The following is a 13,604-nucleotide window of genomic DNA, read 5'->3' on the forward strand; positions in this document are numbered from 1 at the left end:
GATTGTTTAAGTGGAGTAAGGGGTGTGGTATTGCTTATGCAGGGTGGTGGGATTATCTGATTTGTTGGATGTAGAGGAAGGTGTGGCCAATATGTATAAGTTTAGGGCCTCTGGGGGTGGGTGAGATTAGGGAGTAGGGTAGAGGAGCGGAGTGAGCCCGCAGGGCGAATGGAGTGGGATAGAGCCAGCCAGCAAGAAAGTGAAACACCAAATAGAACCAATCAGTAAATCATACTAGGACAGTTTTTTTTCAGGTGAGTTTTAGCTTAACTGGCAGAAATCAAATATTGTTAAGTGTGAGAACAAAATAGTCACTTTGTTGAGAGTGACTTCTGCTGCTGTAATGCTCAGGAAGGTTATGCTGTTCTTGTACGGCAGAAAGGGTGGACTGTTATTTGGCTAAAATATGTTATCAGCCATATCAAAACCTTAGCTGTGAGCGAGAAACCTTGTTCGGCACTCTACTGCCATCTAGTGGCATGTATAGGTAATGCCAATTAATATAACCGAACAGGGTTAGTTAGATAGAGAAGCCAATAAATGGGGGGGGGGTGGGGGTTAATGGCCTCAGGGTATATTTGCAAGTGTGCTGGCATTTATGATGCAAGGTAGCAATCGCTTATTTTAAACAGCAAAGTAGTCAAAATTAGAAACTGCAGGTTGCCACTTACACTGTGAGGCTTTAGAGGGCCCGTCTGCTTGTCCAGAGAGTTAGGGAAGTGGACAGGATAATTCGCAAGTAGGATGGTAAAACAAATGGGGAGACCGCCTGAGTATCAGCGCTTTTGTGTCCAAGCTGTGAAAGAACAAAAGGGGGAAAATAGGTTAAAATCACTGGAATGTTTGTGTCTTTCGTTTTTTCCCGGTTAGGGGTCGCCACAGTGGAACTCCGGTCCGCTAATGATTGGTAGTGGATTTTTACGTACCGGGTTACCAGCCATGACGTACAACCTTCAACGAAGGCACACCCCATTCACGTATGTCTCCACACAGAAGACGCTCTAGCTGAGAATCGAACGGGACAACGTCTTGCTATGAGGCGACAACGCTACCGCAGCACCACCACCGCATTAAAATCACTGTAATACGGTGTGGAAATAAGAGGAGAGAAAGCAGGAGGGACAAGGATGTGGAAGAGAAACTGTGTATAGGTGGAGACTAGGGGAGGAAAGTAAAGAACAGTTGGGAAAGACAGCAGACTAGCCAGGAGAAGTAGGACTTGTTTGGGAGAAAGGGAAACAGGAGTGATAGAGGGTGCAGTTGTAACAGTTCAGAGTGTAGCAAGCATATAAGAAAAACAACTATAACAACTTAATGCTAGCATGCACAGAGTAAATCATACTCTTGCCCGTCTAACAGTCAGGTATAGATAAATAACTATATTAAAAAAATCTATTCTATTAAGCATGGAAAACAGCGCTACAGTGTTCTAAAGCACAATAGTGGTATGAAGCAGTTTAGGTTACATATAGTTCAACAGTACAGTTTTCCATAACAGGCAGAAACAACGTTACTAAACTCTTGATTCTACAAGACAGCAAAGGAGTTAAAACAGTTTCTTAGCTGTGAGCAGTTCAATGTACGACTAATTCATTTCGCAGGGTTAGATGCAAATTAGTTAACATACCCTTAACACATACAGAAAACAGTAGTACATGAAGGTCAGGGCCTCCACTAAAATAGTGTCTAAAGACTAAATAGTACAAACAACAGATAGTTATGCTACTAGTACAAATAACAGATATCTACGCTACAGTTTATGTGATCACTAGTATTCTCTGAGCTAAGATAAGTTAAACATTTCTATGCTACAAGTAAAATACAGAAGGTAGCAGAAATTACACTTACTAGCAAGCACACTACGCGGAGGACCGGAGACGTCCTAGTTAGGGAAATGGGATTTTAAAAATGGCGCCTCGATTGCGGCCTAACATTTAAAGAGTTTGTATGGGTAAAAAAGGGCCTGGGGGAGGACATAGCACGTGTTCCAGGGGGTGGAGGAAACACTCCCTTTGCCCATTCGCTAGTAAAAATAATCCGCCTAGCAAAGGAGCCAGCCAGCAAGAAAGTGAAACACCAAATTGAACCAATCAGTAAATCATACTGGGACAGTTCTTTTCAGGTGAGTTTTAGCTTAACTGGCAGAAATCATATATTGTTAAGTGTGACAACAAAATAGTCACTTTGTTGAGAGTGACTTCTGCTCCCGTAATGCTCAGGGAGGTTATGCTGTTCTTGTACGGCAGAAAGGGTGGACTGTTACCTGGCTAAAAGTTGTTATCAGCCATATCAAAACCTTAGCTGTGAGCCAGAAACCGTGTTCAGTATTCTACTGCCATCTAGTGGCATGTGTAAGTAATGCCAATTAAGGTAACCGAACAGGCTTAGTTAGATAGAGAAGCCAATAAATGGGGAGTGGGGGTTAATGGCCTCAGGGTATATCCACGAGTGTGCTGGCACTACTGATGCAAGGTAGCAATCGCTTATTTTAAACAGCAAAGTAGTCAAAATTAGAAACTGCAGGTTGCCACCTACACTGTGAGGCTTTAGAGGGCCTGTCCGCTTGTCCAGAGAGTTAGGGAAGTGGACAGGATAATTCCAGAGTAGGATGGTAAAACAAATGGGGAGACCGCCTGAGTATCATCGCTTTAGTGTCCAAGACTGTGAGGCTTTAGAGGGTCCGTCTGCTTGTCCAGAGAGTTAGGGAAGTGGACAGGATAAGTAGGATGTTAAAACAAATGGGGAGACCGCCTGAGTATCAGCGCTTTTTTGTCCAAATAGCAAGCACACCACGCGGAGGACCAGAGACGTCCTAGTTAGGGAAATGGGATTTTTAAAAAATCCCATATGCCTGTGGTTTGGTACATCAGCAAACAAGGATGGACCAGATCTTACCCCTTGTATCAAGAAGCTCTAAGAATGTGGCAATGGACAATCTCATCCAAGCGATTTCTGATAGCAATGCACATTCCAGGAAAATCGAACATGATAGCAGACAAGTTGAGCAGGTCCATTTTGTTACCTTAAGAGTGGCCTCTCAACATGAAAATTGCGGAAAAGATATTTTGCCAACTGGGCCATCCCTGCTACTACCTTTTTGCATCTCTCCTCAACAGCAACAAGTGCAGCAGGTTCTTTGCCCTAATCCCTCCACTGGTGGAATCACCAAGAGATGCTCTCCTTCATGATTGGCCCCCTGATTTCCTCTATGCATACCCCCAGCCTCCTTAATCCCCAAATGTTTGCAGAAAGCTTCCTGACTGAAGAGCAAAGTCATTCTCATTGGCCTCAACAGATTTGTTTATCCCTTTCTTTGGCCTCATCTAGTTTACCCTCCATGGATTCTGGATCCAGTTCCAGACCTCCTGTCTCATTTAACAGTCATGATTCATACTGACATCTCAAACCTAAAACTGTCTGCATCGTTTCTCCACTTCAGTTGATAGCTAGACATCCCAGGCTATCTGCCCCTGTCAGTCTTATACTTTTGTCTTTCCATAAGCCTTTCACTAGGGAAATTTACAGATGTGAATGGAAAAGATTTGACTTTTGGGTGCAGCAAAAAGATACTGACCCCCATTTCAACACCAGTACATAAAGTTCAACTAGCTGTCATTTCTAATTTCCATATAGGAGTTGAACATTCCACCTTAGCTTCATCAAAACTTTGTTAAGACCTTTTTGAGGGGGTACCCTTCTTTTGAGACTGCCTTATAAAGATTCAACTCTGCCATGGGACTTATATTTAGTACTAAAAGTCTTGGTTAATTCTCCCTTCAAACCAGCAGCAAAATGTGAGTTAAAGTTCTTAACATGGAAAACTATATTTTTGGTAGCCATTTACTATGCTCGAAGACTTTCAGAACTTCAACCTCTGTCTTCCAAACCTCCTTATTTAATATTTCATGAAAGCAGGATAGCACTGCAAACCAACCCTTCCTTTCTTCCTAAGGTGGTGTCAGAATCTAACATCAATAATTCCATTAATCTTCCAGTTTTCTTTCCTAATTTCACTGCCAGAGGTGAATGCATGTTACATTTGCTGAATGTTCACAGACAATTACATTTTTATTTACATAGAACAAAGTATTTCAGAAAAACAGACCAATTGTTTGTTTCTTTTGTGGAATCTAAATTAGGCAAGTCAGTTACAAAAGTAACTTAGCCAGGTAGTTGACTGATTGTATATCCTTTATTTATGACAAATTGGGCCTATCCTTACCAAAACCCTTAAGAGCCAATTCAACCAGGTTCATGGCAAGCGCATCATCAGCATTTTTATCCAAGGCTTCCATGGATGATATCTGTGCTGCTGCAACTTGGGCTAATCCTCACAATTTTATTTCCCATTACAAATGGGATCTGATCTCAAGGGAAAGAGCAGCATTTGGCTCAACAGTATTCAGGAATATCCTTCCTTAGTGTCCTCCCTGGATTTCAGCTAGCTGAGGACTCTGTTTCAATTGTTGAGGAATGAATGCAAATTGACAATATCACAAGAAGACGTTATGTACTCACCATAATGTTCCATCTATGTTGCCCATTTTCATTCTTCCTGAACTCCCTTCCTGCCCACTCCCTACCTTTGCACCAATGTCTTCTGGAAGAATGAGAGGTAACAAGGGAACCATTATTTCTGCTGTTGAGCTCCAGATGTTGACCTCTCTTAACTTGGTGATAATATTCCTGTTAAAACTATAAGCCAGCAAACAAGATCTGAGGTATATTAAGTGATAGAGCATTATGGGTAAGGGAGGAGCTCAAATGTTCTAGTGGCCATGAGCTGTAAAAAACATCTGAAGTCAAATCCAAGGGTTGGATCCGAACCCAGTTGTTGAGGAAGAATGAAAATGGACAACACAGATGGAACCTTATGGTGAGTAGCAAGTAAATAACTTCTTTTTTTACATTAAGAGGGTCAAAGTCTGCACTCTTGTGGCAAGAGAGGGCTCATTTCACCTCTCTGAGCTGGGAAATGCTGGCAGAAAGCTCATTGTGTGGTTACCTGATTGGTATTAGGGCATAGTTAGTGTAAAACTTGTTTTTTTCTGATCATATAAATCTAGCATTTGCAATGAAATTTCCCTACAAAAACTACCTCAGAATTTTACCTCAGTCCTGTGATAATCATGAGGTAGCTAGTTTATGTGGTGAGCATCATAAACACATTTAGTTAGGACCGTGTAGGGCTACATTACATTATTACAGCATGCATGACTATTGCTGTTCAAAGAGCATCTGGCTTGGGTGCTGGGCAGCTTCGCTGGATAGGTTATCTGTAGATTACACCAGATTAAGCACCCATTCTTCATCCAGTGAAAAACATCCTCCACTCCTATCCCTTGCTAAGTACTCATTAGGACCTGCAACCATGGTTAGGCACTTTCCTGCTGTCTTTGCATCTAGCTTGGTGGAGATCCTAAGGCAATGTGGCAGTTGCCTTATGTACACTGACAACCACTTAATTCTCAGACAGACAAATACAGTATGTGAGAGACACACTTATACATTTACTGTAGATGCCAGACTGTCACCTACAGACACAAAAAGCAACAAACAAGTTGTCAGCAAGACACACACACCTCAATCACCACACTCATAAAGGACCAGATACATAGACCCACATATGCGAAGGTGCTTACATGCAACTTACCCAAACCTCAAAGGCCTCTCAGGTGCAATCCCCAGAAATGCCGCATGCACACAAACAAGACAATTCCCATCACAACACATAAGTCACATCTCATTGTGTCTCGAATACCAAGCCCATAAAGCGAAACATCCCTGCAACCCAGTGTTTTGGTCATAGGAGACTCTGTTGTGAGACACGCTAATGCCCCTCTTATCAGGCTGGATAAGGAGAATGTTACAGTTAGTTGCTTGTCAGGGGCCAGGATCCGCCAGATCATACAAACACTCAGGTCACTTATCACCAGGTTCTGGTATGATTCTGTCATAGTCTGTGTGGGCAAGAATTGACTGGAGACATACCTCCTTGGACCATATGAATAGAGACATGATTGAGCTCCCAGAATGTGTGTAATAAGCAGGTATGAGCCTAGCAAAACTGGAGCTAACCTTTCACCTAAAACACTGTTTTGTACTTGGATACTACAGAGCTCTATTTTTTGTCTACTTCTCCATTTTTATCACTTAGCTCTTGTAAGACATGCATTTATCTATATCTATCCTGCACCCTGATGATCTAGTCATTTTCAGGCCTTCTGAAATAATCATTCCCTTAAGATCTGAACTACTGAAATACCTCAGACTTTTTACTCATTGTCAATATTCTAGGGATATGCTGCACAGCTTCAACAAAATCAGATACTAATACAAGACTGTGTTCCATCTCCATCCCTTCCTTTTTCCTTGCCTACTAGAGCAATCACAGTGAAGAACCATATCTGGCTATCCATCTGGATTCCTCTGTCAATGTCAAACTACCTCACCCTCCTAAAATCAACAACTGTGCACAGAATCTCTCATTTCCTAACTTCACATGGACAGAAGACAATTAGCAAAGTCTCCTGCTCTCACTTATCCAATTCCCCTAAAATCCTTTTCATATCTAAATTCTCAAAGATCTGCATAGCCTAGGCAACTGTATATGAAGGTTCATGTTGCTATCTTCCAAACAGAAACATCCTTGTACAGCCCTCTCCCATGTTAACTGGCTTCCAGATAAGGAAAGGATTTATCTGCCTTTTCTTACTCATATAGAAAATCTTTACATAAAACATTTCTCCTCTTCTGGCCTCTAAACGTCATTCTAGAACTACACCGTATATAGACACGCACACACACACGCACACACACATTGGCCAACTGTTTTTTAACCCAAGGAAACTTTTCGCTTAAGAGTGTTCGCTTAATTGAGTTTTTACTTAATTCAGTTAGACAAATGGTGATTCACTCATTTAAGTGTTCGCTCAAATGATATAGACCCATTTAACTATATGTATAAACACACACACACATAAATATATATGTGTGTGTACGAGTCAACTGGCATCATATTTCACAATAGTGACATTGCAAATGAAGTATGTTGGATTTGCAGCAATAGAATGTGGAGCAAGCAGTCAATCATTGCTAGTTATCCATACTTCCTCTTTCTGTTTATTACTGAATGTATGTAGTTACTTGAGATTTTGAATATGTATGTTAGAGGTTTTCTATTGAAAGATCTTATGTCAGACTGAGCATTTAAACTGAAGTTACCATCATATTTAAACCAGGGGAAAATTAATATATGTTTAGTAGGAATAAGAGAGAGAGGCAAACATGGTTATCATCGAAAACTGGTGAGTATTAGGATGGTGCAGTGTAGTACTAATTTTACAGATTCCTACATTCAGTTTCTCCTTTTCCAGAATTTCAACTCTTAACCGATACTCTACACACCAAATGCTGCTGTGTACTTTATTCTGCTCCTTCTCAACAGCTCTAAAATCTTGCCGTTTTTCCCCAATCTTTCCTACTCTGTTATTTTCTTTCTCCTTCTAAAATCCACTTACCCAAACTCCTCTACATCAGGACTCTTCTGTGCTTACTTACTCTCAAAGCTAGTCTTTCTGGGTATTTACCTCAGAACTCCTCCCTACTGCTACCTCCATCTATGAGCTTTACTGCACTGCAACTGGTATCCCTCCTGGGCTTTGATACAGCTGTTCAGGTCTATAGGAATGTGACTGATTTTTGAAATTGAACTACTATGAGTCTGCTTTGTGTAATTTGTGACTATCAGTACAATTTATTGTAAATAGAGCTGCGGTGGTGCAGCGGTTAGCGTTGTCGCATCACAGCAAGAGGTTCTCCTGTTCGATTCTTGGCAGGAACGCCTTCTGTGTGGAGTCTGCATGTCCTCCCCATGGTTGCGTGACGTTTAAAGCCATGCAGGTAGGTGCGTGCATGAATGGGTGTGCCTTCTTTGAAGGTTGGATGTCGGGCTGGCAACTCGGCACTGTAAAAATCCACTGCCAATCATTAGCGGACCGGAGTTCCACTGTGGTGACCCCTAACTGGGAAAAGCCGAAAGACATTAGTAATACAATTTATTGTACATCTATAAGATTAAGTCCTATGTTGTTACTGTGATCATAAATTTATTCTGTATTATTATACTATCTTTCTTGAAAATTATCGTAACTTTTTCTCTTGTGTACTTTGCTTTTTCATATTGTTGTGTGGAGCTTTTCTCCTCAACCCTCCACCTCTGCTGCCAGAACATGTAGTGGTGTTTGAGTAAGGTAAAAATGGAGGGAGTGGGAAGGTGTGGGAGTTTAGCTGTTAGGTTCAGGGGCTGATTGGGGATATAGGTTTAGGGTTAGGGAGCAAGGTTTGGGATTAGGTTTAGGTAGAGGAAGGGTAATTTAGGATTAAGGAGCAAGAAAGGAGTTTAAGGTTAGGGACAGAATGGTAGGAGAGTTTAATGTTAAGAAGCAGTCAGGGAAATTTAGGTTTACTATTAAAGAGTGATCAGAGAATTTAGGTTTAGGGAACAGGAGGAGAGTTTAGTGTTAGAGAGTAATTGAGGAATTTAGGTTTAGTGAGAAAGAGGGAGTTTGGAAGCTAGGATTAGGGAACAAGGATTCAGGTTAGGGTTAGAGACCAGTGGGGGATTTAGTCTTAGAGTTAGGGTCCTGAGAGGGCTATGTAGTTTATTAGGGTTGGATTGAGCTTCTGGGAGGTAAAACACTTGCCATTTAGAGAAAGTAGCAACCAGCAAGTCGGACACAAGCTAATAACTTTCAAGCACTTTTAGTAGACAGAGTATTCATGCTATTAAGGTTTATAATATGTATAATGTCTAATTTGAATTTGCATGTTACACATTCCACCCCTTTCCTTCATTTTCAGTGTCTGTTGTCACAGGCTTCTGTTTCTTTATCACTGTTTCTGCTACAGTCTTTCACTACAGCAAGTCCACATGGAGCAGTGACAAATACTTAACCCAGTTTTGCCTTTTCCATCTTTCTCAACTTATGTGTATGTTGGATGTCAGCAGATCTGATCCCAACAACTCCTTGCCATAATGCCCCTCCACCCTAACAGCTCCTCAGATCTCTTTTGTCTCTTGAACAAGTCAGACATGGTCACCAGAGCTCAGTGTTTTTTCACTGTGTTATGTGGATTTCACCAGATAAGTTTCTCCTTTTACAGATTTTTGCTCTGTACTGTTTTAATGTGTTTTGTAAAGCAGTAGGGTGTGATTCATGTACTAGTTATAGTTTTGTCTTTGCATGTGGAGCAATTCCCGCCTTTTCTTCCTCCCTTTCTTCCATTAAAAAACAAAAAGAAAGATATTGTCCTGATTCATAGCTGGTTGTTAGGTCTGTGTATATACTTGCTGTTTAGTGTTCAGGGTTAAGAGTTTGAAGTCTTGAGTAAATGTTATTGTTGTTGATTGTTGCCTCTTCTGGTTTTGGTCATGTCCAACAAGGCCCTGGGATTCAAGAAATGTTCAGCCTGCATGCATAATATCCCTACCCAGGGATGTCACTCCATATGTGTTTAATGTTTAGGGTCATCACACTTTGAGGAGGATTGCGATATCTGCTTGTTTGGGCCATGGGCCCTTTCAGACTTCTGCTCTAAGTTGATACTTCTGGGTCTCCTCCCTGCCTCCAGGGCAGATCCATCCACTTATCAGTCCAGCTGTACAATTTCTAAGAAATCATTTGAGAGATCTCCTGACAAGTCAAAGAGAGAAACATCCAGGGACAAGGACAAAGAAAGAGAGAGAGAGAGAGAGAAAAGAGAAGGATAAGTTGAAGGAAGGAGACTGAAGCAGACACATTAAAACAAAACTTTAGCAAACATATGATGACTTTTTTCATTCCCCAACAGAAAACAAGATCACTTGTAATGCAGCTGCCATCTTGGTCAGCTTAATGTGTTTTTTACAGGAAATGGCAAATAGTATTTCTGAAACTGATGATGTGAATTAAGTGTTTTGGTGGTATTATTATTATTATTATTATTATTATTACTGTAGTACATGGAACCGCAAGATTACTGTCTAATATTGAGAAAAAGATACACTTAATAGAGTCACTGTTTGACTTAAATAAGTAAATACATATATAAATAACAGTATGAACATGACTACTAATACTTCATCTTGTAGCTTCACAGGGTTCTACAGAAGAAAGCGGGTCTGATACATAAACCAGTGAAGAATTTAGCTAGAAGTTCTGAATATGACCGACAGTTTGTTTGGAAGACTCCAGCAAAAACTTCCCCATTATTATCAGCAGAGCAGGTAATGTACATATATATATATATATATATATATATATATATATATATAAAATAAAAAAACAGCTGAAGTTATATTTCATTCACTGTAGCATTATTGTGTACTAGAGTTGTATCTTGCTGATAGGGTTGCCAGCTTTCTTTGTGGCTATAACTGGACTAAGATCACACCTCTTGCATCACCCATAACTCCACCCATTCCCACCCCCTTTCCTAGCCATGCTTCGCCCATTTTCTGACATCACCGTGACATCAGCTGATGGGAATGGACCTCTCAGCGTGCATGCTGTTTTCTTATTTACTTCTACAATGATTACAGCTGTTGAAATAAAGTAGCACAAACACTGATAGCCATTTGCTAAGCAAACAATACAGTCTCACAATGAAAACAGACTTAGCATGAGCAGTAAACTTCCCTGCCCTTGAAACTCACATTCGTTGAAATGGCATGAAAACCCACATTAATTTTACATCAATTTATAAAAAGGAATGTTGGTTTATCTAAATGGTCAGCACTACCTACAAGATGACTACATTTGGGAGAAAATAATACTACATAATTATTATATATATAAATATATATACACACAATTTATAATGATTGTTGGATCACCTCAATAATCAGTAGTACTAAATTTGAGGAGACTATTGACTGTACATCATCTGCCCTTTCTGCCATCTAACCTCCTAAAATGTACTTCTCAAAATGTAAATGCAGCATTCAAACTTTAGATTTGCATCAGTGATTCAAATCAGACCTCAAGCTAATTAATACAACTAATGCAAAGATTAATAAGGATAGTGTTTTGTCATCAGGAATTCACAAATTATGGTTTAGGATTTACAATAAAAAAAAGAATGTGCAAGATTAAGCACATAAGTTTGTAAGTTACAAATGGAGTACAACATGCACTTAAGAGCAAACAGTAGCCATACACCGATTTAATGTAGTCATTAATTTTACTATTTATCAGATAATATAATAATGCAAACTAATCTTCAGGTGTACCATCACTTGAAGGTCCATTGAGAATCAGACATTTTCGTTTCCTACTCAAACCTTGCACCATTACTGTTGCCCCACCACAACACAGTTAACAGTTTAAAACATGTACAGTTTTCCAGGTGTTGCCCCTACATACTTGAGACATGTACACATTGTTTTCAGTTACTGCCCATTTACCATGGATATCAGTTAATAAAAAATTCCTAACACTGAATGTGTGATAGACCTTTCCACTGTGGAACTTTGAGGAACATGATGTTTTTAAGACCCCAGATGAGGTACATTCCTCATAATGAGGTACACTTGAGAGGTATGTTAATTTAAATGTGTTAAGTAAAAAAAGAAAAAGAAGTGTGACCCTTAAGCAAATAAATATCTTGAAAACAAATGCATGTTAAAAACAGAAGACAGTTACAATCATTCTATCATCAGAAAAATAACAATGACTGTGCTGGCATAGGCGTTGTTATTCTACTGATGATAAATGAATAGTAGACTATGCTAGCATGTCAAACAAGTAATCAGTAATGTCCAACTAGTTGGGCATTAGGGAAAATAACAAACCACCATGGGAAATTTTGAGGCCTGATGCCACAAATAGGGAAGGTTGTCCCCAATATTATTTATCACCCACAATGGCCTCATTTTACCAAGAAAATGCCAACAGTACACTCGTATATACCCAATACAAATACAGTATGGTACACCATTATCAACCAGTTGTATTATCACATGATTCAGAATCAGGAAGTGTAACCATACCTCTCAAACTCTGAACAGCCTATCTCTCAACCTCTTATCACAAGAAATAAGGACAAAGCCAAAAAAAGTGGGGGGGGACAACGGCCCCCAAAATAGGGACACACTTTCAATACTCCTCTTTAAAACGTAGCTACTACAATAACAATGTTTGCATTAACATGCATTTTCTGAAGGATTTCTGAAACTCAAATGTCTGTCATTATTTAGTGAATTCAATCCTTCGAGATTTGCCAGAAAACCACAAATTTTATGAGCACCAGACCACGGATTTGAGGAAACAGTCAAGACAGCGGAGAGGTATGCTGAACAGTAAAACGCATAGCACCAACCTTCGTACATCATAGCACATAGTCAGAGAGAGGATTACTTTCATATTTTTTTAGAATGGCTAATACTTATTTGCTATGCCACACAGTTACTGATAAGGAATGTTTGCATAAGCTTCATTTAGTTAGTCAGTAACATATTTAACCTTAAACTGGTCTAACCTTATGAAGAACATCAGTAGATTACGAGAAATAAAGCTAAGACTGAATGTAAAATCACAGTACTATGCCTAAATCATACAGTTGAAAGGCATACAGTAACTGGCGTAAACAAACAGCAACACTTAAAACACGTTTAGCTTTTTAACACTGACTAAGAAAGTAGTGTTCTGGTAGCCTCAAAGCTTAACCCAAACTTACTAATCAGACATTTACCTTATCTGTAAATCTGCAATGCAAGTGTACACACAAAGCAGTGGTTTGTGTGCCTTATTAATACATCTATGCATATATAAAATCTTAGAACATGTGTTGCAGTGTACATGTAGGGTTGCCACCTTTTCAAATGCCCAAAGTGGGACATTTTCTGTAGAAATGTGAGATTTTGCATACCCACGGCCATTGCAAAGGACAGAACTTCAGTTTTTTTTGCCAAAGTAAAAGCTTATTTTTGTAGCATTTGAGCTGCTTATGCTATTTTTACATAATATTTGTGTGTTTCAGATACAAAATAACTGTTTTATGCAACTATTAAAGAAAACTTAAGAAACACATTTTATCTTAAAATCTCAGGACATTTGCTATTTTTTTAGGTTTTTTCATAGGACACAACTGGTCAAAGTCTGACTGTCCCTCACAAAGAGGGACAGGTGGTAACCCTAAACATGGACTTGTTCACATACTGTTTCTGTAAACAAACTTACTTTTATTTTACCCTTAATTTAACCAAATTTTGAAATAAATAAATATGTGAAGTACAGCTTAAAAACAAAATACATCAGATCCTCATTTATAATGGGACGAGATAAAACTGTCGTACATAGGAAGTGGATCTTACTGCATCCTCTAAACAGCTAATAAAGTAGGTGACAACCCAAAGATCATGGGACAGGCCAGTCAGGAGGATTCCAGCTGTCACTATTTAACTTCAAATAGAAAGGGACGCCACCACAACTACAAACCTACCCATTTCTTTCAAAAATAAATTGTACAGTTGCTGCTTTTCCGTATCATTGCTAGTCTTTCATATTAACACAAGTGAGATCCCACCCTGTCTGTGCATATACATGTCCCATTTGCTCGTTCAA

General features: G+C 39.6%; 1 protein-coding gene across 3 annotated transcripts in view; it reads left to right on the forward strand.

The window, feature by feature from the left end:
• MDM1 (Mdm1 nuclear protein) overlaps positions 1–13,604 on the forward strand; it is a 1,807,772-nt gene that overhangs the window by 394,797 nt on the left and 1,399,371 nt on the right. For 2 of the 3 annotated variants that reach the window (XM_044062890.1, XM_044062891.1), the window contains exon 4: positions 10,133–10,267. The exons of the other annotated variant lie outside the window; for it this stretch is intronic. In XM_044062890.1, the coding sequence (XP_043918825.1) occupies positions 10,133–10,267 (135 nt within the window). The remainder of the gene's footprint in view (positions 1–10,132; positions 10,268–13,604) is intronic. 3 annotated transcript variants of the gene reach the window in all.

Source organism: Protopterus annectens, chromosome 2.part1 (assembly GCF_019279795.1).
Source record: "Protopterus annectens isolate FY-2018-M chromosome 2.part1, PAN1.0, whole genome shotgun sequence".
Classification (NCBI taxonomy): Eukaryota; Metazoa; Chordata; order Ceratodontiformes; family Protopteridae; genus Protopterus; species Protopterus annectens.